The following is a 27,849-nucleotide window of genomic DNA, read 5'->3' as shown; positions in this document are numbered from 1 at the left end:
CGCAGGTATTGGCGTTTCCGCTACAGCGATTGCAGCCACAGGCTCGGGCACGAGGCCCCTCCCACTCGTGTCTGTCCCGATTAACTCCGCGAGGAGCGCGGGTGTAAGGGGCGCAAGGGGCAAGGGCTGGCCATCCACGGGGGGACCCGCCCTAAGGTGTTTATTTTTTCGCCGCGCCTTCTTTCCGGCCGGACGCGCTCCCTCCCCCCCGCCGGAGGCCTTGGTGGCATCGGCCCCCGACGTCGACCGCGCATCAGACATTCCCGACGCGCGGGCAGATCCGGGGGGAGGAGCGGCGGCGGTGCCAGCCTCAGCCACACGAGATGATCCGGCGGCCTTGGAGGCAGGGCAGTTTTTCCGGATGTGCCCCACCTCCTTGCAGGCGTGGCACCGCACACCGTCCTGTTGAGTCTGAGTGTTCCAGATATGCTTAATATAAATCACTGGACACAGACAACTAAAACAGGTCTTTACTAATCGAAGGTCAGGGCTGAACTGCTTAGCAAATTACTACACAGAGTTTATATACCGGTGTGGTCACCACCGGTACTACAATATACAGTAGCCAAGAGAAAGTAGTCCATCTCAAGGTAGTCTCTTAAGGTGGTACAGGTTACATACACAACACGTCCAACATCCAGAAGACGCGATAGGCGGTCCCCTCGTGGTGGACGACGAACGCCCCGTCGGTGTCCTCCTCCCGCGCCAGCTGGATAAACAGCTGGCGCCGGAAGGAGAAGACGTGGTGAAGGCTGGCTTCCCGGAAGCCGAGCGGGATGGGCGTAATCCCCGACCTCACCTCCCCAAGTTGGCATAAATGGGGGAGGAGGAGCTCACCAGGAACATAGGGTGGGACGTTCGAGATGACGATCCTCTGCACGGTGGCCTCGAGAGGATCCACCGGCAGGAAGGTCCCGCCCACGGTGAGCCCCTTGGCGACGGCCAGGGACACCGCCCGCTCCGACCTCAGGAAGAACACAGCCTTCCCGTACATTTTTGAGGCCGCGACGATGGCTGAGGGGCCGACAACCCCAGCCATGGCTTTAACGCAGGCCTCAATGGTCATAGTGGGGTGAGTGTAGCTCTTCACCCCAAGCTTTTTTGTCATAAGTTTAAAAGGTGACGGGGCAGCAGAAGCAGCGGGAGCAGCTGTGGCTGTGGCTGCCACTCCCGCATAAGTCCTGGCTGGCCCCGCCACCGGCGAAGATGCAGTCGCCATTATGGGGTGTTTTTATAAGGGCTACACTCACCCCAAGTCACAGGCCTGAAGGTGTTAATGGCCTCTGGTATTTTTTGGTCCTCTATTGAGCAGAGGGAGCTGTTTAAAATGAAGACACACCTCTCCCCTTATTGATTGAAATTGAGAGAGGGGCCTTCTCCCCTCTGTTAATAGGCAATTAATAAAAAGAGATGAAATTGAGGTGCCTCAGAGAAATAGGCAGAGAGAGACAAAGAGAGAGAGAGAGGGGGGTGGGAAGGAGGGAGGCCGCAAGGGCAGTGTTGCCACTCAGGATGGTGGGTGGGTGGGTGTTGGCAGGGGTGCACTCTCCGATGGGATTTAAAAGTCTTTGCTGGTGGTGGTCTTCTGGCAGGGGGAGAAGATGTCTTCAACTGGGAAAGCTGGAGATGCCCAGGCTCAGTCCTGCACCAGGTCTTAATGATGCAATTAATGGAATTAAAGACTTCACCTAGGCAGCTCCAGCTGTCCCAGGCCAGGCAATAGAAGGGATGCTTATTAGTGGTGTGCGTGGCCTAGTTTTTAACAAGAGCCACACACACACACAGACACCCCTTGATGATCCGGCCTTGTTTCTTCTTTTCTCCCCCCACCTAAAATACAAAGTCTTTGGGACAGTGCACCAAATAACACCCACCTGAAAGATGATGTTGTTCTTCCCTCCTTCCAAACAGTTGGTGGTTGTTGGTTGTTTCTCTCCCCTCTCTCCTGGAATGGAGGCCGATTTGGGGAGGCAGTGATAGGAAAGGCCTCTCCCCTGGTTGGTGTTGTTGCTGGCCTCCCTTCTCCTTCTCCTCCTCTGTCCTCTCTCTCCAGGCACCTCAGTTACTGTGATGATGGTGGAGGTGGAGGTGGTGGTGGTCTAATGATATCCTCCTCTTCCTGGTCAGGGGACCACCACTTTAGTCCACTCTCTACTCTCCTAGTCTGGCTGCTCCTTCTGCTTGCTGCTGCACAGCCAGCAATGCTGTGAATGAGGTACTGAACAGAGGGTAACTTAAGACTGAAATACAGAAGCCTGCTATGGCTTTATATACAGGGGTAGTCACTGCCGGTACTGCAGTATAGAATCAGTTCTTCTCTTAAAGGTACATACACAACAATTCCTCCCCTTTTAGATAAATAGTACATAACATTCATTTAACAACTAAATAATAACTAATTACAATTACAATTTTCTCTGTACTATATACATCAACTGAAATAATCATTTATAAGTTCAGTCTTTGAGGAGGCTTCCTGATCCTGACTGGATAGCGCCTTTCTAGAGTATCCTGTTCTTGCGGCGCAGTTGATTCTGGCTCATTGTCATTGGTTGGTTCGTCAGCTTCCAATACCACTGCTTCTGAGGCAGATGCAATCTGTCCTTCGGGTTTATTATCAGGTGCACCTGCTCGTGGTATGGGTTTGGCTTGTTCCTGTGACTCTAGAATCTGGTCAGCATGGCGTCTCACGATGCTCTCTCCAACGTCCACAGTGTACATTAGTGGTCCCTGCTGTGTGCATATCGTTCCTGGCTGCCATTTTTCTGTTCGGTAGTCGCGGGCCAAGACTGGTTGCCCTATCTTGAAGCTCCTGGTTGGCTTCTCATTTATGTGCTGGAATTGCTTATCCTCAACATCTCGTCTTATGTTTGGTTTGAGCAAACCCAGGCAACATCTTAGCCTTCAGTTGAAGAACGTTATGGCTGGAGCTTGGTTGGTGACTGCATGTGTCGCATTCCGGTAAGCAAACAAGAAATTATCCACCTTGTGTTGTAGTGGTATGTCGTCGTTATACATCGCCTTTATTGCCTTTTTAAAGGTCTGAACAAACCTCTCAGCCAATCCATTTGTGGCTGGATGATATGGGGCAGGTGCGCAATGTTTCACCCCATTATTCCTCAGAAACCTCCGGAAATCCTCGGACACAAATTGTGGCCCATTGTCGGAGCAAATCTGTTCTGGCAAGCCATTCCTGGCGAAGATGGTCCGTCGGACTGCAATAGTTTTCTCCGTGGTGGTGGAGGACATTTTGATGACCCCTGGCCATTTCGAATGGGCGTCCACGGCGATTAGGAACATGGAGTCCATAAAGGGACCAGCAAAATCAATGTGTGCCCATTGCCATGGAGATGAGGGCCACTCCCATGGATGTAGCGGGGCCTGTGGTGGAGCGTTTTGGACCTTCTGGCATCCTGTGCATCTCTTGGTCATATCCTCGATTTCTTAATCGATTCCCAGCCACCACACAAATGCCCTGGCTAGGCTCTTCATTTTTACCCCTCCCAGATGACCCTCATGAAGCTCATTCAGCACTCTATCTCTCAACTTGGGTGGAATTACCACTCGGGATCCACACATCAAGGTCCCCCGGCACACTGACAGCTGTTCTCTCCTTGGCGAGAATGCTGGCAACAGTGAGTCGCCATGTGCTGGCCATCCCTTCACCGTCAAATCCTAGGCCCGAGAGAGTGTCAGGTCATTTCGGGTTTCCTTCTCTATACTTGAGTTTGTAACAGGTAGACATTCGACTTTGGTCGCATGGAATATCTCAACAGGGTCCACTGCAAGTGCTTCCTCTACCGTAGGCAACGGTAGGCGTGACAGCCCATCAGCATTTCCATGCTGTTTCGTACCCTTGTACTCTATGTCTTACTGATGTGCCCCTAGAAAAAGTGACCATCTTTGCAGTCGTTGTGCCGTCATCACCGGAACGCCCTTCTTTGGGTTAAAAATGGAGACCAGGGGCTGATGATCAGTCAGTCGGGTGAATTTCTGCCCGTGCAGATAGTGATTGAACTTCTTCACCCCCCACACCAGGCTGAGGGCCTCCCTGTCAATCTGGGCGTAGTTACGCTCGGCTGAGGTTAACAAGCGCGACGCAAAGGCTATTGGCCTCTCTGAACCGTAAAGGAATTTGTGTGACAGCACTGTTCCGATCCCGTAGGGAGACGCATCACATGCTAACCGAATCGGTAGTGTTGGATTGTAGTGGGCCAATACTTCTTTTGAAGTGATTAGGCATTTACATTTCTGAAAGGCACGCTTACACTCATCACTCCATTTCCATGTTACTCCAGTTTGCAGCAGGGCGTTCAGTGGGTGCAGAATTGTAGATAAATTCGGCAAGAACTTATGGTAGTAGTTCACCAACCCGAGGAACGACCTCAGTTGCAACACATTTTCCGGTGCTGGAGCCTTGACTACAGCCTCAATCTTGTCCGGCGACTTATGCAACCCTTCCTCGTCAATCATGTGGCCACAATACGAGATTTGTTTCCTGAAGAACTCACATTTGGGGTGGTTGGCTCGTAGCCCATATTCCTGTAATCTAGTGAGCACCTGCACCAGGTTGGCAAGGTGTTGACTGTCATTTTCGCCCGTAACCAGGATGTCGTCCAAATAACACTGGGTCCCCGGGATCCCTTGCAGGACTTGTTCCATCGCCCTCTGCCAAATAGCCGGGGCTGATGCTACCCCGAATACCAGTCGATTGTACTGGTAAAGGCCTTTGTGAGTGTTTATCGTGAGGTATTTCCTAGATGCTTCTTCCACCTCCATTTGTAGATACGCTTGGGCCAGATCAATATTTGTAAAGCGTTTCCCTCCAGATAGTGAGGCGAAAATATCTTCTATCCATGGAAGTGGATATTGTACTGTGTGCAGGACTGGGTTCACAGTTACCTTGAAGTCCCCACAGATGCGAACCTTCTTCGGCTCCCCAGGCGTGCTGCTCAATGATTTCTTCATTACAGGAATGATGGGTGTGGCCCACTCGCTCCAGTCCACCTTGGACAGCACACCCAAATGCTCCAGACTCTCCAGCTCTGCTTCAACGGCTGGGCGGATTGTGTAAGGTACCGGTCTGGCCTTAAAGAATTTTGGATTTGCGTTATCTTCGATTTTTATCATTGCCGTTACTCCTTTTAGTGTCCCAAGCCCTTGTTGGAACACCTCTTTCGCATCAGTTAGAATTTTTGACAGTCGTCCAGGTGTGACGTCATCATCCTTTTTGTCAGTCACAGTTAGTGCCTGAATGGAATGCCAATCCAATTGTATTTTTCGGATCCATTCACGTCCCAATAATGGTGGTCCTCCATCTTGTAGTATATATAGATACAGTTTCTGTGTTTCCTTGCCGTTGTATTTAACTGGCACCCTTATTTTTCCTCTGAGGTAGACTTTTTGCCCCGTGTATGTCTTCAATACAATGGACGTGTCCTTCAAGGGTATGTGTGAGAATAGCCGCTCATAGTCTCATCAATTCATGACAGTTAGGGCTGATCCTGTGTCCAATTCCATCTTTACTGGGGACCCTGCTATCATGAGGGTGACCCAAATGGTTCGGTGATCCTCCTTTGCGATCACGTTGTGTAATTTTAGACAACTTAGTCTCCTGCTCCCGGAGCCATTATCACTCTCCTGATCTTCCGAACTACTGTCTGTCAATTTCTTTACTTTCTTGTACTTTTCCTTAGTAGTTCTTGTAGTGTTGGTTTTCTTTCCCGACCTGCAGACTCTTGCTATGTGTCCCATTTTCCCACATTGCCTGCATACTTTGTCCTTAAACCAGCAGTCCTTCTGATCATGGGTTGTTCTGCCGCAGCGATAGCACTTTTCTGCTCCATATGCCATTTCGTTAGCGCTGTATTCTTGTGGTTTCTGTTGTATTTCCGCAGCTCCCCGTGCTGCTGCTTCGTAGGATACTGCCACGCTGAAAGCTTGTTCTAGCGTCAGGTCCTTTTCCGAAAGTAGTCGTTTCTGGGTTCCTTCACTCTGGAGCCCACAGACAAACTTATCCCGTAAGGTGTCTGCCAGTCCTGCTCCGAACTGGCAGTGCTTCGATAACTTGCATAGTTCCGTAAGATAGTCAGCATTGCTCTCATCTTTGTGCTGGTTTCTTTTATGGAACTTGAATCTTTCTGCTATCAGCAGCGGTGTAGGGTTTAAATGTTCCTGTAAGATATTTGTAATGATCAATAACATGTCATTCTATAGTGGACACTAGGTGGAGCCGTAGAGCTGTATATAGCTGTATGCATAAGACTACACTACCCAGCTGTATGTATATTAAGACTACATTACCCATGAGGCACTAGGCTACCCACAAGGCAGCAGTCAAGATGGAAGCCTCTACAGATACTGTACCTAGTCCACATGTGCTCAATAAAAGTGTCTAGCAAAAGCTAGCTGTGTTCATAATAAGAATGTCTATTTATTAATGAACATAAGATGGTACCAGGATGGTGAAGATCTGCTGAAAATTGTGAAAAGCGACATGGAGAATTTGAAGCCACCAGAGCGTTTGAAACTCACAGGAAACATCGACTACAATTGGCAGACTCTTAAACAACAATTCGAACTCTACATTGCAGCCATCGGATTCGGTACGAAGCCAGACGCAAGGAAGATAGCGTTGCTGCTTACGGTTGCAGGCCCACAGGCGATAGAGGTATTTAATACATTTGTATTTAATCCAGAGGGGAACAGAGAAAAATTGGAAGATGTGCTAAAAAAAATTGATGGACATTGCTCTCCCAAAAAGAATGAGACCTATGAAAGATACATCTTCTGTTCTCGGACACAGCAACAAAATGAGACTTTTGATAGCTTTATAACTGATCTGAAACTGAAAGCACAGACATGTAATTTCTCTGAGCTGAAATCATCCATGATTCGTGACCAGATTGTGTTTGGTATTCATGATAAAAAAGTCAGGGAACGTCTGTTGAGAGAAACCGAACTAAATTTGGAAAATGCAGTGAAAATATGCCAAGCCAGCGAGCTAGCTCGAAAGCACGCGAAGACTTTCAGTGAAATCAATAATGATGCGATTGTAATGAGTGATAATGCTGCTGTCGGTGCTGTGTCCTATAAGGGGAAGAAACATGGGCAGAACAGAAATGAAAAGCAATCGGAGGATGAAATTTTTAATTGTAAATGCTGTGGTTACAAACACCAGTTAAGACAATGCCCAGCATTTGGAAAAATGTGCACAAAGTGTAATGGAAAGAATCACTTTGCCAAACAATGCTTTTCAAAAGTAAAAACAACGAAAGGGCAACAAGTTAATGTGATTGAGAACACTGATTTAAGTGAGACATTTTTTGTAGGAATGGTGCCATGTGACGATATCAAAAAAGATACAGAAAATGTGCAGCCCTCAGAAATGGACAATGCTGAACTTAAAGTCAATGCAGTAAAAGTGGGCAAATGGATGATCCCACTGCAGATAAATGGAGCATTAGTTACGTTGAAACTGGACACTGTGGCAAAAGCAAACTTAATCCGTATGAGTGACATAAAAAATATGAAAGAAAAGCCCAAAATACAGAAAAAGTCAGTACTACTGAAGAGCTATAATGGACAGAAAATAGATAGCTTAGGTGTATGCAGACTTAAAGTGACAGTCAAAGACAAAGTGCATCATCTCATGTTTTCTGTTGTGGCTGAAAGACTTGATTCGATAGTAGGTGACAAAGCTTGTGAAGACTTAGAACTGGTCAAGAGAGTCTACCTTATAAACTGTGCCATAAGCAGACCAGATGACTCAGGTGATGAAGCAGAGAGCCCATCAAGGATGAAAAGGCCAAAGGGTATCCATGTCTTCAAAAAGCCTAATTTCTCCAAGAAGAAAGAAAAAGACTTTAAGGTCAAAGAGAAGCCAAAGGAAGAAAAGCACAAAGAGGAAAAACACAAGGAGAAAAAGTCCAAAGATATAACCGCAGCAGATGTTGTTAAGCAGTGGAAAGAGAAAAAGAAAAAGAAGAAGCCTGCACCAGAGCAGGAAGCAGTTCCGGTGGATACTCCTCCTTCCCGCAGGCCAATCTTTGGTGTTCCATTAGCCGAGGCTGCTGAGAGGACTATGCTGTATGATGGGATCCAGCTGCCAGCAGTTTTTCGAGAGTGCATTGACTACATTGAGAGTTATGGCAGGAAGAGTGAAGGAAACACTGAAACCCTCTCCAAGCAAAGATCGCAAGGAGACCTCGATCTATACAAGAGCAGATTGATGACAATGCCACAACTGCATCTTGTCATTCACCGCCAGAACAATCTCATGAAGACACATCAGACTTACCCGTGTTGAGAAGATCCACACGTGAAGTAAAAGAGCCTGATAGACTTAATCTTTGAGTACAATGTAAAGCTTTGAAAATGTGTTGACCGTTTTGAAAATGTTTATGTTTATAGAGCACTAACAAAAGTGTTACTGATATTATCTTTATTGTTTTCTTGAAAGTTGATTGATATTGATTTTGTTAAACCTCAAAGAAAGGGGGATGTAATGATCAATAACATGTCATTCTATAGTGGACACTAGGTGGAGCCGTAGAGCTGTATATAGCTGTATGTATAAGACTACACTACCCAGCTGTATGTATATTAAGACTACATTACCCATGAGGCACTAGGCTACCCACAAGGCAGCAGTCAAGATGGAAGCCTGTACAGATACTGTACCTAGTCCACATGTGCTCAATAAAAGTGTCTAGCAAAAGCTAGCTGTGTTCATAATAAGAATGTCTATTTATTAATGAACATAAGAATATTGACAATCTCTTCAAAACTTTTCTCCATTGGTTTAGCTGGGGTAATTAAATTCCGCAATAGGCCGTACGTTCTCGCGCCCATCAAATTTAATAATACCGACGCCTTCTTTCCATCGGCCACCTCATTTGCCTTGCAGTACACTTCAATTCTTTCCACATATGCGGTCCAGTCTTCTACCTCGTTGTCGAAAGCAGTGATACTGCCACTTTTCGGCATCTTGGGTGATTTAAAATGGTGCCTCCCGCGCTTTTTCTTCTTCCCCAATGTATTAAAATGGCACCTCCCGTGCTTTTCCTTCTTCCCCAATGGAATAAAATGGCTCCTCCCGCGCTTTTCCTTCTTCCCCTTGCTGCCACGCTGCTCCTAGCATTCTACAGGGTAATGGCGGCGACCCGCGGCTTCGGCGCGTCTCACTTTTCCTTCCCCTCGTTTATTTTCGCTACGCTGCCCGGTTCTTGAGCACCGACCGCGCCCTGTGCGCTCCACCCTCCCCCTCTCTTTTCCTCCTGACGACGCTGCGCGGCCCCTTTGCAGAGCCGCTCGATCGAGCTCGAGCCCGCCGCAGTCCGGAAGGGTCAGCGCACTACCTGCGACCAGCACAATTTGCTGGAACACCTTGACTGGGGAGCCAAGCCCAGCTCTCCACAGCCTCTCCTGCAACTCTCCGAACTCCGATGGATCCTTGGGCAGTTGCCCGCGGTCGACGCCCGTTGCTCTGACTTCGACCTCCAAGAAGCTTCTTCTCAGGGAAAGATCCCCGTGAGGTCATGCAGTACTGCAGGTGAGTTCAAACCTGTTCGTCGCCAGTGTAGTGTCCGAGTATCAATAATACACGGACTGCAGGAGAACAATAATAACAGGTATTTACTGAACAGAGGGTAACTTAAGACTGACGTACAGAAGCCTGCTATGGCTTTATATACAGGGGTGGTCACTGCCGGTACTGCAGTATAGAATCAGTTCTTCTCTTAAAGGTACATACACAACAGATAGGAACCTCCGTTCCTACAACGTGCAACTTTCTTGACAAAGACGGTATTTGGCCAATGATCCAAAGTTCTCAAGAAACATGATTGCTGCGCTGCTCTGAACTCCATGCTAATGCTATGTAATTGTTACATGTGTGTACATATCTCCCCATAATCTTTTATTATGTTCACATATTTGCAGCAACAATTCTTTTCTCCAAAATGGAGCTTCCCACAGCCAGATAGCCCTACCAACAAAAACTACAATTTTTTTTTAAACATATGCCTTGCGTTTTAAGATGTATTGCATTCTTAACTCCAAATTCAACTTCAGATGGTGATTTTTCTAGTGCTGCTTTAACATAAGGTAGTGTGGGGGGTTAAAGGTAGAGACACAACGTCCAGAAAAATCTTGACGGTGTGCTTATTAGAGCCTTCATGTGTCATGCAAAGTTGGAAATAAAGAAATCTCCAAATTTGTTCAATCTAGAATCAATCCACATTTCAGAACAAAACTCTTAATATACGGATACTCAAAATGCGCATGGCCATATCGTGACTGATGGAACTAATATGTGAGCAGGGCAGAAATAAAATGGTTTGCTTTAAATTCAAGTAATAATGTTCTACTTTACTTTCGAAAAACCTAATTTAATATAAAATATATATAGAGTCATAGAATGATGCAGCAGAGAAGGGGGCAATTCAGCCCATCATGCCTCTTTGAAAAAGCGAGCCAATTAGTTCCACGCCCCTATTTTTCCCATAGCCCTGCAAATTTTTCTTTTTCAAGTATTTCCAATTCCCTTTTGAAAGTTATTATTGAATCTGTTTCCACCACACTTTCAGGCAGTGCATTCCAGATCATAACTTGCTGCGTAAACATTTTGGCCTAGAAATTCACTGGTGCCCCGTTTCAGCCTCGCCAGGGCACCAGAAGTACTGCCCCAGAAGGAGTCGCGGCCGCCGGACGCAAATTCAGTTTCAGCGCCCCAGGCAGAAGCGCGGCGCTACTCGAGGCGCCCCGCATCCCTCTTGGGGCGCTGCAACTGAAAATCGCAGCGCAACGTGCCGCAGCGTGTGGGGCGCTGCGGTACTGCAGGCCTTCCTCCCCTTCTTAAAGGGGAGGGGCCTGCTGCAGTGCGCTCGAAGAGCGCGAGCGCCGGCAAAAGAGCCCGGCACCGAGGAGAAGTGCCGGGCTCTTGGGACACAGCCGGCACTCCGCGGGGGGGGGGGGCGCTCAGGAGGCCGGGGATGGCGGCGTGGAGAGGTGCTGGCAGGCGGCCAGCAAAAAAAATGGCCGCCCCGCACCTCAGCGCCTCTACCGCCGCAGGTAGGCCCCCCTGAACTGGTCGCAAATTGCGACCAGCGTTAAAGCAGAGGGCGCTACTAAATTTCACGATCGGGGTGGTAGCGGGGCGCTGCGCACACCGATGACATCATCGGTAGCGGCGCAGCGCTAACGGCTTGCGCCGCCATTAGCGTCCCACTAAATTTAGTGGGAGGCGTGGCCAGTGGCGCAAAACCCACTAAGTGCCCTCTTAGGGTGCTAACGGGTGGCGCAGGCCACTGAATTTCTAGGCCTTTTATCCTTGTGTTGCCTCTGGTTCTTTTACCAATTACCTTAAATCTGTGTTCTTTAGTTACCGACCCTTCTGCAACTGGAAGCAGTTTCTCCTTATTTACTCTATCAAAACCCTTCAAGTTTTTCATCCCTGATACCATTCTAGTAAATCTCCTCTCCGCCCTCTCTAAGGGGGATAAAGTGCCGCCAATATAAGTTTTAGGTAATAAGGAAAATATGATGCATGCATGAAAGGTTTACAATATAAGAACATAAGAAATGGGAGCAGGAGTAGGCCATTTGGCCCTTCGAGCCTGCTCCGCCATTCTCCGCTGATCTTCTACCTCATCTCCACTTTCCTGCACCATCCCCATATCCCTTGATTCCCTTAATATTCAAAAATCTATCGATCTCTGTCTTGAATATACTCAACGACTGAGCCTCCGCAGCCCTCTGCGGTAGAGAATTCCAAAGATTCACCACCCTCTAAGTGAAGAAATTTCTCCTCATCTCAGTCCTAAATAGCCGACCCCTTATTCTGAGACTGTGATGCCTGGTTGTAGACTCCTCAGCCAGGGGAAACATCCTCCCTGCATCTGCCCTGTCAAGCATATAAACAATATGGCCCCGATTTTCTGCCAGCCATCGGCGGCTTTTCAGGCGGCCGGGGGCCGAAAATCGACGAAAAAACGGGTCGCGACCCCCCCCGCCTGATTCCCCGTCCCGTTCCACTTTCGGACCGCCGTTTCTCCGCGACCCGCTCCAGTCCCGCCCGCCACTGGCGGGACTGGCCGTCGGAACACTAATGAGCAATTATTACCTTGTTTAAGTCGATTTTCAGGGGCCGTTGCGATTTTGGGGCTTTCCCCACATCAAACACGCCTGCGGGGAACCCCGCTGATGAAACCTGGTGTGAAGCTTGCCGGCTTGCTTGCTGTCAGCTGCAGGTCATTCGGAAAAGCTGCGATTTAAAGGGACAGCACTTGTATGTTGAAGGACCTTGTTGCTGAAGGCTTGGGGCTACTTCTTCAAGGCTTAGGCACAGCTGTGGAAGGTTGGAGCCTCACAAACTTCTCCAATGTGATCTCCTGGGAAGCCCCTCTCGCCACCCTCACTCAGCGCTTCCTCAGCGGAGGCATCTACGAGAAGCATGGGACGCCTTTTTTTCCTTCCCTTCTTGCCATTAGAGGATCTCCAGCAGCAGAGGCGGCAGCAGCAGAACCAGCAACAGCAGGATGAGAACCAGGAGCACCAGGCTGCTGCTCACTCACCTGAAGCTGCACAGGCCAGAAGGGGCCAGCGTTTGGAAGTGGCTTGAGAGCACCTTGCTGCGCTTTAGGGGGCCATGGGGACCCGTTCCTGCACTGGCAGTCCTACTCAGAAGGATTTCCATGAAGATCTGGTTTCTCTGTTCAATAGATGGCCAACGCTCCTCAAGAGATGTCATTCTCTTATGAGCACTCACCGGCCTAGAAATTGGGTTGGGGCGCCAAAGTGGTGCAAAAGTCGCCTGAGCGCAGGATTTAGCACAGCGATCGGAGTAATTCCGATCGGCAGAAATTCAGTTTCAGTGCCGCTCGAGGGACACGGGGCGAGGCTCAAGGCGCTCCGCGTCCCTCTTAGGGCGCTGAAACTGATTATCGCAGCGCAACGTGCCGCAGCGCCACACGCTGCGGCACGGCACGCTGCGGTACTCCAGGCCTTCCTCCCACTGTTACGGGGGAGGTGCCTGCAACAGCGCGATCCCCAATCGCGAGTGCCGGCAAATGAGCCCGGCACCAAGGAGCAGTGCCGGGCTCTCGGGAAACAGCTGGCAATGCTGCGGGGGGGGGGGTTAGGAGGCCGGGGACGGAGGTGCTGGCAGGCGGCCGCCGGAAAAGCGGCCGCCCCGCACCTCCACCTTAACTTGCGCCGCTGCCGGCACAGTAAGGCCCCGTGAACCGGGCGCGGGTAGCGAGCGGCGCAACTGCAGCGTTCGCTACCAAATATCGCGAACGGGGCACGAATGGGGCACTGCGCACACCGATGACGTCATCGGTGGCGGCGCAGCGCAAAAGCCTAACGCCACCATTAGCGCCCCTACTGAATATCGCGGGAGACGCAGCCAGTGGCGCTACAGCCACTGACTGCCTCTTTAGGCGCTAACAGGTGGCGCTACTCACCCAATTTCTCCCCCACTATGTTTTCCGAACCCTGGCGAGTTATCTCCTCCATGGAGGTTGCCAACTTTTCCATGGTGATGCGTTAATGCGCCAATGACTCCACAAAGGCTCTGCCCATGGTCGCTAAGGTCTCCTCCATTCGCTCCACACTCGCAGCGACCCTGGAGACAAAACCTGCCAGAGACTCCTGCATCTGTGCATGGAGATCCATCGCCTCTTCTCTTGCGGATGGACCCAGAGGCAGAGGGTCGGCATGCAGCACAGCTGAGCTGAGCTGGCAGAGTCCTGTGCCCTCCAACGAGGACTCTCCACTGCTGTCCCTGTCTCCAGAATCTGCTGAGGCTCACTTGTGAGCTGTGAAACACCAGGTGACAACACTACTCTATGTCCCGAAGGTCCCCCGAGGTGTGAGTGTCTGCGCTGGTGCTGGGTGCACTTACTTCTGCTGACACTGTGCCCTCAGAGGTTGGAGCTTCCTCTGAGGAGTCTGGCTGCACAGCCTCTTCCTCCTCCACAGTGAGGACGGGGGCTCTGGATGGTACTGTGGGGGAGTAAAGGAAGGAGTTAGAGATGTGATGCCAAGGTGACATGCACATTCAAGTTGACATCTGCTGACACCTGCATCCATGAAGCCTTGGTCTCAGTGGGAGGCCTCTTCCTGCCTGACCTAGGGAAGAGGACCTCCCTGTGGGCCCTAACCCCATCCAATAATGCCTGCAGTGAAGCTTCGTCGAATTTGGAGGCAGCTCGGGGTCTGGCACTGGCCACAGCTGCTGCAGGCTCCTCTGCCATCCTGTATGGTTCGTTTGGAAGCCTTCAGAGGATGCAGTGCTTGCTATGGACCTTGAAAGCACCACGAATGATGACATCATACTGTGGGGCTTTCTGACTAGAAATGGACAATTAGCAAGGCTGCCAACACACTGGAAATTAATTGGCCACTTGAGGGAAAATTGCGTGGAGCTGGCTGACACATTTTTTGTGTGTCAGAACCCCACATTCGGGGGAATCCAACAATTTCCCACACAAGCCACGAAATCAGGCCCTATGACTTTACACTTGATGATCAAATAGATAATAGTGGATAGCTCAGAGTCATTAAAAAGCTGTAATCTATGGAGCTCAGATGTCACAACTCACTACAGCAGAGCTGAAACTGTATCTGTTATCTGACTCCAAGATTAGATTACTGCTTTAAGATCACTTCACTTTTATCAAAATTTGTTATTTTTGAAATAAAAATTCAATTTTTTGCAGGAGCTACCTATCTGGTTGAATGTTTGCATTTGACCAATGTCATATAATTTTAAATATACCTCCTTGCCATTCATTAACTACATTAATTTATATACTCAATCATAAAATGCTGCAGAGCTATGAACTCTTATCGGATTTCCCACAAAATAGATACCAAATTTTGTAAACATTTAGGTTTACATACAATCTTAAACATATTTCCTTCAAACCTAAGATTGTTATGGGATCTCTAATGGGCCAAAAGAACATGTTCATACAAATCTACCTATCTTATGATCTAATGAACCTAGACTTAGCTTTTATAGTGCTAAAAATGTTAAGCTATCATAGATTTATCAATAGATCCTTATGTTCACACAGGATTACATTACTGAATTAAAGAAATGAATAACTACAAACTTTTCCATTTTTAAAGGGTGTACTAAGCCATAAAATCAGCTTAAAGCACTATAAAATAGCCACAACCAGAATAGTAGGGAACTGAGAAGGAAATTTAACTGAAAACTAATTAATTCTGGATAGATGAGAGGCTAGAAATAGAGCTAGAATTGGCCATAGAGAATAGCGTAAGGACCGTGCCATTAAAAATGCCATTCTTCTAGGTCTAATGTCCCTGTTCAGATGAAGAAAATAATACAGAAAATGGAAAACTGAATTTTTTTATCTTGTTAGTAAAACCAACAACTGCTACTGATGAATTACAAAAACATTAAGATACAGAACAAACTCAACATAGATATTTTACAAACATACAAAGAGTGAAAATTATGACACAGTTTGAGTTGCCACATTGATATGCTAAATTGAATGGGCATATAGCATTTATCTCAGAAAAACATTCTCAATTCAAACTAACTTTAGGGGTCGATTTTATCTCAGGTGCGGGGAATTGGCGGGTTCCCCGAATTTAGTGATTCCGACACGATTGTAAATGGGTCTGTGAGATTGATGCAAATATAACACAATTGGCCAATTGATTTCCAGCGTGTGGGAAGCCTTGGCAATTGAGTATTTCCAGTCAGAAAGTCGCATAATATGACGTCATCATTGTTGCTGCTTTTAAGGTCCACAGCAAGCCTTGCTTCCTCTGCAGGCTTCCAACCTTCCACATTAAGATGGCACAGGAGCCTGCAGGAGAAACGGCCAGCGGGAGGGCCGGATCTGCACCCAAATTTGATGAGGCTTCACTACAGGCATTACTGGATGGTGCTAGGGCCCACAGGGAGGTCCTCTTCCCTTTTTCAGGGAGGAAGAGGCCTCCCAGCCAGACCAAGGCTGTGTGGCTAGAGGTGGCAGGTCAAGTCAACTCCTTGGGGCTTACACGAAGAACGTGGTTGCAGTGCAAGAAAAGATTCCATTACCTTCTTCGCAGTGGAAAAGTAAGTACTGTATGATGTTTCCATCACCCTCAATCTGTTCCCCATTGCCTTTCCTCACCAGCACTCAGCTTTAGCAATCTCTTCCTCCACATCCCACTAGACACTCACATCCATGCACCCTTAGCCATTCCCTCTCTCTCTATGCTCACATTCACAGAACTATTCCACCATGCAGCCCTCACACTCCCTCTCACTCTGATGCTTTGAACACAACTGACTACACACAGGGAGGGCCCTTGGTCTTGCAACCTCACTCCATCATTGTCTCCTTCTAAGTATCTATGCTATGCAATCTCTGCACTCACTCCTTCATTGTCACTCAACCTCCACTTGTCTCCCTCATTGCAGGAAAAGAGAGCTCACAACAGGAGAGAGCGAGCCAGGACAGGAGGGTCGCCCTCATTAGTCCAGCTCACCCCCTGGGAGGAAGGTGTCCTGGAGATTGGGGGAGCTGACCGCGAAGCGGAAGTTGGGGAAGGACAGACAGGAGTATCCCCGCAAGCTGGTGACAGAATAGGATTCCCTCTCTCTCATTGGCATTGCATGAGTCGCTGATAATGATTCTAAAACTACATCATATGGACTTATGATCATCTGCAAAATGCAATGTGCATGTAACCTTGGCATCACATCTCTAACTTTTTCCTTGACTCCCCCACAGGACCATCGAGAGCCCCCGTCCCCACTCTGCAGGAGGAAGAGCCTGAGCAGCCAGACTCCTCAGAGGAATCTGCAACCTCCGAGGGCGCAGCGTCAGCAGAAATAAGCGCACCCAGCACCAGCACAGACACTCACACCTCGGTGGGACCTTCGGGACATAGAGTAGAGTTGTCACCTGGTGTATCACAGCTCACAAGTGAGCATCAGCAGATTGTGGAGACAGGCAAAGCAGTGGTGAGTCTTTGTCGGTGGGCACAGGACTCTGCCAGCTCGGCTCAGCTGCATGTCGACCCTCTGCCTCTGGGTCCATCCGTAAGATCAGAGGTGATGGAACTCCATGCACAGATGCAGGAGTCTCTGGCAAGTTTTGTCTCCAGGGTCGCTGTGAGTGTGGAGCGAATGGAGGAGTCCATAGCGAACATGAGCAGAGCCTTTGTGGAGTCAGTGGCACATGAACGCATCAACACGGAAAGGATGGCTGCCTACATGGAAATGATTGCTGCCTCCGTGGTAAAGCTGGCTATGGTAGAGGAGAGGAGGGCTACGGCCATGGAGGAGGTTAGTCACCAGGGTATGGAAAACATGGTGAGTGTTCAGAATAGAATGACATCTCTTGAGGAGCCATGGGCATCTATTGAACAGAGAAACCAGACCTTCATGGAAGTCCCTCTGAGTAGGACTGCCATTGCAGATACGGGTCCCCATGGCCCCCCTGATGTGCAGCAAGGTGCTCTCAAGCCACTTGCAGACACTGAGGGGGACCTGACCCATGAGAGGGAGGTTGGTGGCAGACCTCAAGGAAGTGGGGGCTCCTCTCCAAGCGCTCACACTTCCATGCCACTGCAGAGCCCTCAGTCAGAGCCCCGCCGGAGTCCACACCCAACGGAGATAGACATCTCAACTCCTGCACAGCCGCAGGAGCAGCAGACTGCTGGCGAGAGGACGCCCGCCAAAGGTGTCAAGACAGGAGCAGCAGGAAAGTGAGCAAGGGGCCTCCACATCTGCTGAAGCCACAGGTGGACCACTACATAGGAGCACACGTAAGAGGAGAATAAAGCACAAATAGTCACAAGGGTAGTCACTTGGGTGAAATGCAGTGTATTTTGGAAAAATGCCATCAGTTGTGTGTGTTTCATAAAAATTCTGATGGCAACTGCTGCAGTTCTGGCATGTGTCATTTCGCGAATGGGGCTTTCACATTGAGGGCTTAGGATTACTTGCAGTTGTCAGGATGCTGGTCAAATATCTCGGAATCCGCAGGGTTTGGCCATTGTCAATGCTCAGGTAAGAAGCTGCGAGGCAAAAGAGTTTGATTAACTAGGCTAAGCAAATCTGGCCAGGATGAATGCATTCCTTGCATCCCAGGCAGCAATGTTCTCGCGTAATGCTGCTGCTGGTTGATGGGCCTCTGCAGGATGCTCGTTCTCGCCCTCCTCCTCTTCCTCCTCCTCATCATCATCTGAGGAGGGTATGAGAGGAGCCACTTGGTCCTCAGGAATCTGCAAGCCACGACGCTGTGCCATGTTGTGGAGTGCACAGCAAACCACGACGATTTTGGAGACCCTGGCTGCTGAGTACTGTAGGGCTCCACCTGATCTATCCAGGCATCTGAAGCGCATCTTCAGCAAGCCGATGGTTTGCTCAATTATGGATCTGGTGGAAATGTGGCTGGAGTTGTAGTGCTCCTCAGCTTCATTGGCTGGCCTCCTCAATGGCGTCATTAGCCAAGTCCTCAGGGGATAGCCCTTGTCTCCAAGTAGCCATCCGTGAATTTGGTCTGGCGGACTGAATAGCGGAGGCACACTAGACTGGCGCAGTATGAAGGAGTCATGGCAACTGCCAGGGTACTTGGCACAAACATGCAAAATCTCCTTCTTGTGGTCACATTAGGGGAGTGGAAGCCCTTGCGGTTGACAAAAATACCTGGATTGCGATGGGGTGCCCTAAGGGCCACATGTGTGCAGTCAATGACGCCCTGCACCCTTGGAAAGTCTGCCAGATGAGCTAATCCAGCCGCTCGCGCCATCACATTTGCGCGAGCCCTGGTGAAATGGATATGATTGTACGCGAGGGCAAAGTGGGCATCGGTTACCTGCGTGATGCAAGTGTGTGCGGCTGACTGGGAGATGCCGCTGATGTCTGCTGCTGATCCCTGGAATGAGCCTGAGGCAAAAAAGTTGAGTGCGGTGGTGACTTTGATGGCCACTGGTAAGGAGTATCCACCTGGTCCTCTGGGCTACAGGTCTTACTGTATCATTGCGCAGATGTCAGTCACCACCTGTCGCAAAAGTCGGAGCCGCCTTTGGCACTGCTGCTCAGTCATGTTGAGGTAGCTAACCCTGTGTCTGTAGACCCTGTTTGGGGGGCATCTCCTGTGCCGACGGGCTTCCATGCGCTGGCCCCTTCTGGCCTGTGCTGCCTCAGGTGGGTGAGCAGCAACCTGTCGCTCCTGCTCCTGCTGCTGCTGCTGTTGCTGGTGCTGCTGTTGTGCCTGGTTCTGCTGCTGCCGCGCCTGGTGCTGGAGGTCCTCTAATGCCAAGAAGGGAAGGAAAAAAAGGCCGCCCATGCTTCTGGTAGATGCCTCAGTTGAGGAAGTGCTGAGTGAGGGTGGCAAGAGGGGTCTCGCAGGAAGTCACACTGGAGAAGTGTGTGAGGCTACAACCTTCCACAGGTGTGGCTAGGCCTGGTAAAAGTTGCCCCAGACCTGAGACAACAAAGTCCTGCCACCTGCAAATGATGACTGATCAAATATCCTCTTTAATGTTGGACCTGCAGCTGACAGTCAACAAGCCAATAGTGTTCACGCCAGGTTTCACAGGCGTCATCCCCACCAGGCGTGTTTTACGTGGGAAAAGGGTTAAACAGGCAAGGGCCTGTTAAAATGGGATTATGAAAGCTAATTATTGCTGTTTAAGGGCCCTAAAGACGGGCGGGACTGATTCGGGTCCATCAGACACACCTAGGTTAAAATGGCGTGGAGGCGGGAACCAGGCGGGTGGTCCCGACCCCCAGGTTTTGCAATTTTAACCCCCTCCTGCCTCGAAGCCCGCCTCACGGCCCAATGAAAATCAAGGCCTTAGACTTTCTCAATTCAAACTAAATTTAGATTCATCCAATTATTTTACCAACCAAAAAAACATGAATAGTAAACAAATAAAACAAAAAGATATTATAACACAGCAGTCTTGAAGAACATATATGATATTTTTATACATAACAGGCACTTAAAACTCCATAATTCTCTTTTATTTTAGAGTACTCAATTTATGATTACTCACTCAGTTATAAGACTTCGCACAATTTTTTTTCCAGGAAATAGTTTTTTCAACCCTTCCCCTATTTTCCCATCAAATCCTAACGGTACTGACTCCTGGAGGTACAGTTTAATAAGCACTGTAATCCTCCATTACCAAGTGGTTATTCTTGGTGTATGCCAAGGCATCGAGTGTGTGCAGTCTATGTGCTGCTCAGGGGATCATAGACAAGCCTGTTCTTGCCCTCACATAACATCTGTATATGCACACTTTTCAACAAGCATAAATGGATAATGATCAGGAGCAAGAACCATGGCTAGTTTTATCCCCCTATCTTTCCCAGCAATGCAGAGGTTAATAATAGTACCCCAACAGTTGTCCTGGTTAAAGTCTGATGGCACATTACAGTCTGATAATCTAGCCTAGGACCTTCTTGAACTGCAGAACTCAGTAACACACCATGGCCTAGAAATTCAGTTGTTTGCGCCAGCCGCTAGCGCCTTAGGAGGAGGAGATGTGGGGCGCTAGGCGGCTAGCGGCCGGGCGCAGCGCGATCTGCGCCTCTCCCCAACTTCAGTAAAGATTTAGCGGTGGTGCAAAGCCTTTGCGCGCGCTCAGCTGCGCGCGCAGATCCTGACGTCATTTCATGGTGCAACGCCCTTTGTGCGCCCCGAACCGGAAATTCAGTGGCGCTGCCCTTCTTTGCGCCTGGCGCCCCCAGCGACTGGTAGAGGGGAACGGTTCCCAGTCGCTGCGGGGCGCGGGGGGCGCTATTTAAAGGGGACTCCTCCTGCAGTATAAGTGGCAGCCATTTTATGCCAATCCCTCTGTGTGAGAGACGGATATTTGGAGAGAGACAAAGGCAGAGAGCTTTCTGCTTTGACTCAGCACTTGCACAGGTACTTGTGGCTTCAGGCCAGAGCTTTGCACTTGGATTTCACTTTCAGTGCCATAGCCTTGAGTCGCCACATATAATGGGGGCTGCAATGGGTGGAAACGTTGGCTTTCTGCATTGCATTCAAAGGGATCAGAGACGCTGTGAGAGAGTGCCAGTCATGGCCAGATGGAGATTGGCCAACAGGCGTCGGCACAGGAGGCCTTACCCACCCAGGGTATACCGCCAGCAGTTCTCATATCTGAACATGTCTGAGGAGCAGTGTGTTCGGAGGATGCAATTCAGAAGGGAGGTGGTCACTGAGATCTGCCACCTGCTTCGCAGAGATCTCCAGCCACAGCTGAGGAGCAGGATGTCTCTGTCAGTGGCAGTGAAGGTGACGGTGGCTCTCAACTTCAATGCCACTGGCTCCTTCCAATCCGCTACTGGGGACATTGCCAACATCTCCCAGTTCGTGGTACATTGCTGCATCCGCCAGGTGAACAATGCCCTTTTCAGAAGGAGACGTCAGTACATCTCCTTCCCCATGACCCTGGACAAGCAGCAAGAGCGTGCAATCGGATTTGGAAGAATAGCGGGCTTCCCCATGGTTGAGGGCGTAGAACTGATGAACCAGCAATGGTCAGGCCTTGCTTCAGGGCTACAGTGTGCAGGGCATGGCAGCCAAACAAGTCGACCCTTCCCCTTTAAGAGCTGACCGGCGCCAGCGTGTCTGCCTTCGTTGAGCAACTCGCCGCACCTGCGCTGCACCCGTCCTCGGTGTTAGCGCCCCGGATCGCCGGCTTAGCGCCTAATGATAGTCGTGCATCGCCTGCTTTAGCGCAGCAGCAACCTCTTGGGGCGATGCGACTGAATATCGGCGAAGGTGGCGCGAAGTTGCGCCGGGCGCAATCTTTAGCGGCCGCCCGGCTGTAGCGCCCCAAACGTGGCTATACTGAATTTCTAGGCCCATGTACTGTAGTATACTTATTCACTAAGCTATCAAGAGATAAATATATTTATATAAATATAAATAAAAAAGGTTCTTCAAAAAGTCAGGTGTCATAACTGTAAGTTCTTACCATAAACAATAATATTTTCTCACTCCTGATAATAAAGCACCAAGATGTCACTCTTTACAGTGTTCCTTACAAATTCACCAGTCACCAATCACCATTTTTTCATGTATTAATGAAATTCCTTTCCTCTGTACCTGAAATGTTAAGAATAACAATATTGCTGGGATAGTAGTCTGTCTGGTCTACATCACTACCTCACCATTGGACATCAAGACCCATTCCATACCTGTGCAATTTGATTAGGACTCTCAACTAGTACTGTACAAGTAGAACCATGTTCAAAATATCCAAAGCAGACATATTCACACTATTTCCAGTGTGCCAAGAACACTTCCATTAAGACAACCAAAATGTTGAGGAACTTATTATTCAGCTTTGTGTTTTATAGAGCATGTATAATTTTCTGCTAAAATTAGGTTACAGTAAAAACATCTTAGCATAATCCAATTTATTAGCAAGAATTAAGCCATGTTGTAGGCTTCTGCCAAAAACTGCTTTCTAGTCTCTGACTCCTGCCCCACTTCTGGCTGATTGTTGAAGCAAACAGATCGCCACCTTAGTGAGCGGTTTGACCCTAAACTGAGCTTCAAAGCCCATTTCCTAACCTTCATTAAGAGCACTTATTTCCACCTCTGCAACACTGCCATCCTTACCTCACTCTCACTGCTGTTGAAACTTTCAAGCACATCTTTGTTGCCTTGAGGTTCAACGTCTCAAATCTTCTCTTTGCTGATCTCCTTGCTCCACCCTACAACTTGTCTAAACTGCACTGCCCACAACCTATATCCTGCCCTAAGACATCGTCATCATTTCTCTTCCTGCCAAATTCTATTAACTCTCAGTTCCCCAACATATTGAATTCAATGTCTTAACCTCATTCACAAATCCCTCCATAGCTTTATCCCACCCTACCTCTGCAGTATCCTCCATCCCTGCATATCCTCCACTCTTCTGAGTCTGACCTTCATTGCTTACCCTCCCCCGCCATCCATTCCACCTTCAGCCGCCTGGGCCCTATACTCGGAGTTCTATTGGTAAACCCCTCCACCTTGCTACCTCTATTCAGCTTCAAAAGCCTCCACAAAACCAACTTCCTCATCTATGCCTTAGCTAATCTCTCCAACTACTGCTCCGTGTCAATTCTGACTATGAGAAGTGATGCGCTATCAATTACTCATAAAAGACTGAGAGTTAAGAGAGTAACTAAAGGCTTTTATTAACAAAAGAATGAAGGTCTGCCTCGAGTGGTCGACCGGTCCAGAAATACAAAGGGCTGGGGAGCAGTCACCTTTATACTAGGACTTGTGGGAGGAGTCAGCCGAGGCATGTCCAGGCATGTACACAGTGGAATACAAACAGTGGTTTACCACAAGAAGCATCTTGGGAGATTAACTATGTGTAAAAGATGCTATATAAATGTAATTAGCTGTTGTAGCCATACAGGTTAATAAGTATCATTGTTCAAAACTATTTTCAAAATATATTTCAAGGAGATCCCTCTTGTTCCCATCTGTGAACAGAAAATCCTTAATGTTTAATTTTAAGATGCATTCTCTAATCATATAATTAAATGCATAATTCAAGTGCCTATTTACACATCAGTCAATGTCAAAGCAAGCAAATTCCACTACCAAACTAATGAAAGTTTCATGACATGTCACCATCAGTGCATTGCTAATCACACAAGTTCCTCAAAAGGAATAGAAGAGCAGAGAGACTTAGGAATTCAGATATACAAATCTTGAGAGGACAAGTTGATAACGCTGTGAAAAAAAGCACATAGAATGCTAGGTTGTATAAGTAACGGTATTAAGTACAAAAGCAAACAAGTAATGCTAAATCTATACAAATAGTAGATTCAGCCACAATTAGAATATTGGCCCGGATTTTCCGGGGCCTATGACCACATACGTGGTGCGTACATGGCTGTGAGTGCCCCGCAAGTTTTGAGTTTCTGCATGCGCTACGCATGCGCGAAAACCCAGAACTTGCGATCTGTCAAGTTTCAGCTTGACAGATCCACCACATCCCCGGGAAATGAACATTCACTGGTGGAGAGTTGCGCTATTTGCCCAACTACTGCCCAGCGAATGCTCGTGAAACTCTTACACTTGGTAAAAGCAGGCGTAGGGCCTTCTTTTACCAGTGTAAGAGTTTAAAGAACTATTTAAAAAATCTTATAATTATTTAAACATAAAAAAACTTTTAAATTAGTTATAGGTTATTTTAGCCCTCTTAAAACATTTAAATTTATTTTTCAAAAAATGAAATTTTTGTTTTAAATGTTTAATTGTATTTTAATTAACTTTGAACATGTAATGATTTATTTTTATTTAACTGGTGTGTAATTGTGTTTTTTAGGGGATTCCTATTCATGCTTATGGGGATTCCGTACGTAAATGGAATCGCCATAAGCATAATGGGGATCCCCCTTTATCATTGGTTGGCCTGGCCCAAACTATGCGCACCCCTGGGATACGTGGGCCTTTACGCACGCGTATGCATAGAGGCCCATGAGCGCGAGTCTACGAACCTTCGGGACCATCAGTTAGGTTCGTACTTTTATTGCGGTTCGGTGGCATTCGCCCGTGGGAAGCCTCCAACTGCAAATTCAGGCCCATTGTGTCCAGTTTTAGATGTCCTACTTTGGGAAGGATGTCAAGGACATGGAGAGGTTACAAAAGAGATGACACAGGGGATAATAGGCTTTTGTTGTAAGGAATGACTAAAGGGTCTGGGCATCTTTTCATTAGCACAAAGAAAGTTAAGATGAAATCTGATGATGGTATTCAAAATTTTGAGGGGTTTGCAAAGAAAATTGTAAAAGAATACGGGCAAATGGCAGGGGGATGGAACTGAATAGATAACTCTTCAGAGGGTGGGTACAGGCAAAATGGCCTCCTGTGCTGTAAAATTATATGATTCTATTGTTTGATATATATCATATTTAAAATTAATCCAGAACAAATATTTGGCTCGAGAGGGAAGCTGAACATCAATACACAAGGCACAGGTATGTCTGACAAAGTTACCCAACTCCCTATAGATCATTAATGTCTTGACAAAGAAAGCCCTTTAATGTCATCCTGTAAAAAAAATTTAAGAGCTTTGTGAGACCAAAGATTAAAGTAGCTGCCACATCACATAGTCATGAGCAAACCCATTTTGGCTAGTGTTCTAGATTCACCTATTTAAAGATTGCTATGGTTAATTCAAACCCCGTGTACATTTCTAAATTTACAATAAATTAAATTTAACAGATACTCAAGTGGGTCAGAATAGTTCAAAAAAGTTAAATATACATTTGATTTTTATTTTAAAGACACAACTGTTAAGATCAAATATTTATTACAAACTTTTATGGTGGTCAGTTTTACATGTGTTGACCAAAACATAATAAACTTGGTTTGTAGCACTTGATCTCAATAGTAATGCTCACATCAAAAATACATTTGCCATTGAATAGACTGGGCATCTAAATGATTACGTTTTTAATGATTGTAGGTTTAAAAATTAAATGGGAATCAAGAAATTAAGTTATTTTATGGGAAAAGAATCGTGATGAATAACTGTAACTTCAAGAATTTGCTTTTCAGTTCAAAAAAACCTTTCGAAGTGGCGTAATACAAATCCTTAGTATACTACATCTGTAGTAAACATTCATCTTCCGCATTCAACGTTCACGTGTCTTTGTGTTCAGAAGGATATTTCGTTCTGCTTGTTAATTGCCAACAAATATGAACCCAGCAGGTTCTTTTAGCGCCGACAACTGCTTCCACAGTCTGTCACTGCGTCAAGTCCATTTCTTAGCTTTTCAGTGTTACATGTCTTTGCGTTCTCACAATACAGAGCACTGAGCACGTCAGTCTAATGACAGTCCTACCCTCGCCTCCGCAGATTTTCCAACATCTTTTGATGGAAAAAGGCTAGTGACTATTCACACTTCAATGGGGTATATCCCGCATACATGACTAGTGCGACTGTCTCACTCTTTAATATCTATTTGCATTCGCATAGCCTTTCATAAAGATGTTTCTAGAGATCACCGAATAAGACGCTCATTTTCTCCCGAGCCATTACAGGATTCTGCCAGGTCAGGTGGAATAATTTAAAATCAATGCGTTTTGTTGTTGAAAGCACAATATCGTTTCAAAATAGATAAAACGCAAAATTAATTAAAGCATTTTCATCTGTCACCGTTCACAAACCAACCAGTCGCCCGGCAGCTGTTTACTCCGGGGATATAACCATCGGCTTTCACCCCTAGATATATGAAGGGAAGGAAAATGCAATTTGTTTTTCCTATACGAAAGATGCAGTGAAGAATTACCGTCGGTAATAATGGCTCCATCTGGGCGCCTTGCTCCTTGGTGTCCATGTCTACTTTGTGCGGATACCTGTGCCGCGAGCTCCTCTGCGCTGTCTCGCTGCTTGATATTCGTATCAGGTAACACCGACCCGAGCGGCCAATCACACGGCGCCTCCAGGCACGTGCTCAGTCAACAGGCAATGCGGGGGTGATTTTTCTACCAATCATATCGCAGCGGCGGGGGGGGGGCGCGCACAGGATTGTGGGTCTTGTAGTTGGAACCTTGGCCCGTTCTGTCCCGCGCGGCCCGCGCGCACCGCGGCTCCTCCATTCCCAGACTGGACCGGGACGGCGTCATGTCCTTCTCTGCGCGATCTGTGTTTTAATCCGGCTGCAGTTTGTAGCTGGTGCTTTAGTGTGGCTGACACACTCGCCACTGCAGTTCGGACAGATTGTGCATAATGGCATGAAAAAGCTCTGGTTGCACGTAGACAATCTCATTGAATTGCTATTTATAGATCATCAAAGACAAGACAGATAACTCGGGAGAGAACCTCGATTTGCCCAGGGAAATGCTGGAGAGACAGCGGCTCGAGACAGCCCTCACCAGGAGAAGGTTTTGAGTGAAAACTAATGCTGTTTACACTTATATTCCCTTTTGTATGTGGTGGGCATGGGATTAAATCATGACTGATTCAGTAAATGGCAAATATTTAAGTACACTCCTAATTTTTATTTATATGTGTGAGGGAAAGAGGTAAGTATCTTAAAATAATGTTGAATTAAATGCAACTTCGCCTTATATCAAATGCATTGTACATCATGTTTAATCTGGAGAAATAAAACGTTCACCCCGCAGTGGTTTGATTTCAAGTCTATCTGGTACATCAGCTGTTTGAGTTGAAAGAAACGTTTCTGAACGTATTCATAAACTGCATCATGGAAACGTCGTGAAGTTCATTTGATGCGCATGAAGATTTGGTTGATGTTTTAGTTGCGCAGACCTATAATTTAAAGAAGAAACAATCCAAAATGTTTCTGTTTTAAACCGAGTGATTGGAAGAAATACGGAACAATGTCCCTAAATTTTCTGGAAAATGACTGCTGCATTTTTAACACCGTGGTCATCCGCAGTGCTACTGTTGCTAAATATGAGCGGCCCCGACACAATCCTTATTTAGAGTAGACCTTCCTTTGGTCGCAAAAATAGTTGTCCATGTCACTCAGCCGAAGTCCGGATAGGTTATTTGGCACTTTCTGGATCCATTAACAGCCTTAATTATTGATATAAAAGTGCCAGTGGATGCTAAAACTGCGCGCACAACAGAGTTTATGGACGCACAGGTAAGCGATGTCATGGAGAAACAAGCAGGTGGGGGCCAGGACCTCCAAAAGGCTCCAATATGCAAAATAGGCAACATACAGCATTTTATTACTGAAAGAGTCGAATACTCAAGAAGACCTAGAAAACGTTGCATGATTTGCAGTATAAGTTTGGCTTAGGTGCAAAGCTGTTTTAGTTTCGGACCATTAGTCCAGAAATTCCTGTGAATTTGTGCCCAAAGACACGC

General features: G+C 47.5%; 1 protein-coding gene across 3 annotated transcripts in view; it reads right to left on the bottom strand.

Annotated features, from left to right (window-relative positions):
• The window catches only part of LOC147120450 (sodium-driven chloride bicarbonate exchanger-like), a 424,151-nt gene extending 397,734 nt beyond the window's left edge, over positions 1–26,417 (bottom strand). For all 3 annotated transcript variants that reach the window (XM_085986414.1, XM_085986415.1, XM_085986416.1), the window contains exon 1: positions 26,300–26,417. In XM_085986414.1, the coding sequence (XP_085842540.1) occupies positions 26,300–26,347 (48 nt within the window). In that variant the 5' untranslated portion in view covers positions 26,348–26,417. The remainder of the gene's footprint in view (positions 1–26,299) is intronic.
• Between the last annotated feature and the right edge of the window lie 1,432 nt (positions 26,418–27,849).

Source organism: Somniosus microcephalus, chromosome 4 (genome assembly GCF_052327205.1).
Source record: "Somniosus microcephalus isolate GS21.2 chromosome 4, FLI_Smic_1.0, whole genome shotgun sequence".
Lineage (NCBI taxonomy): Eukaryota > Metazoa > Chordata > Chondrichthyes > Squaliformes > Somniosidae > Somniosus > Somniosus microcephalus.
Note: the sequence above shows the minus strand (reverse complement) of the source record. Positions and strands in the feature narration are given on the sequence as shown.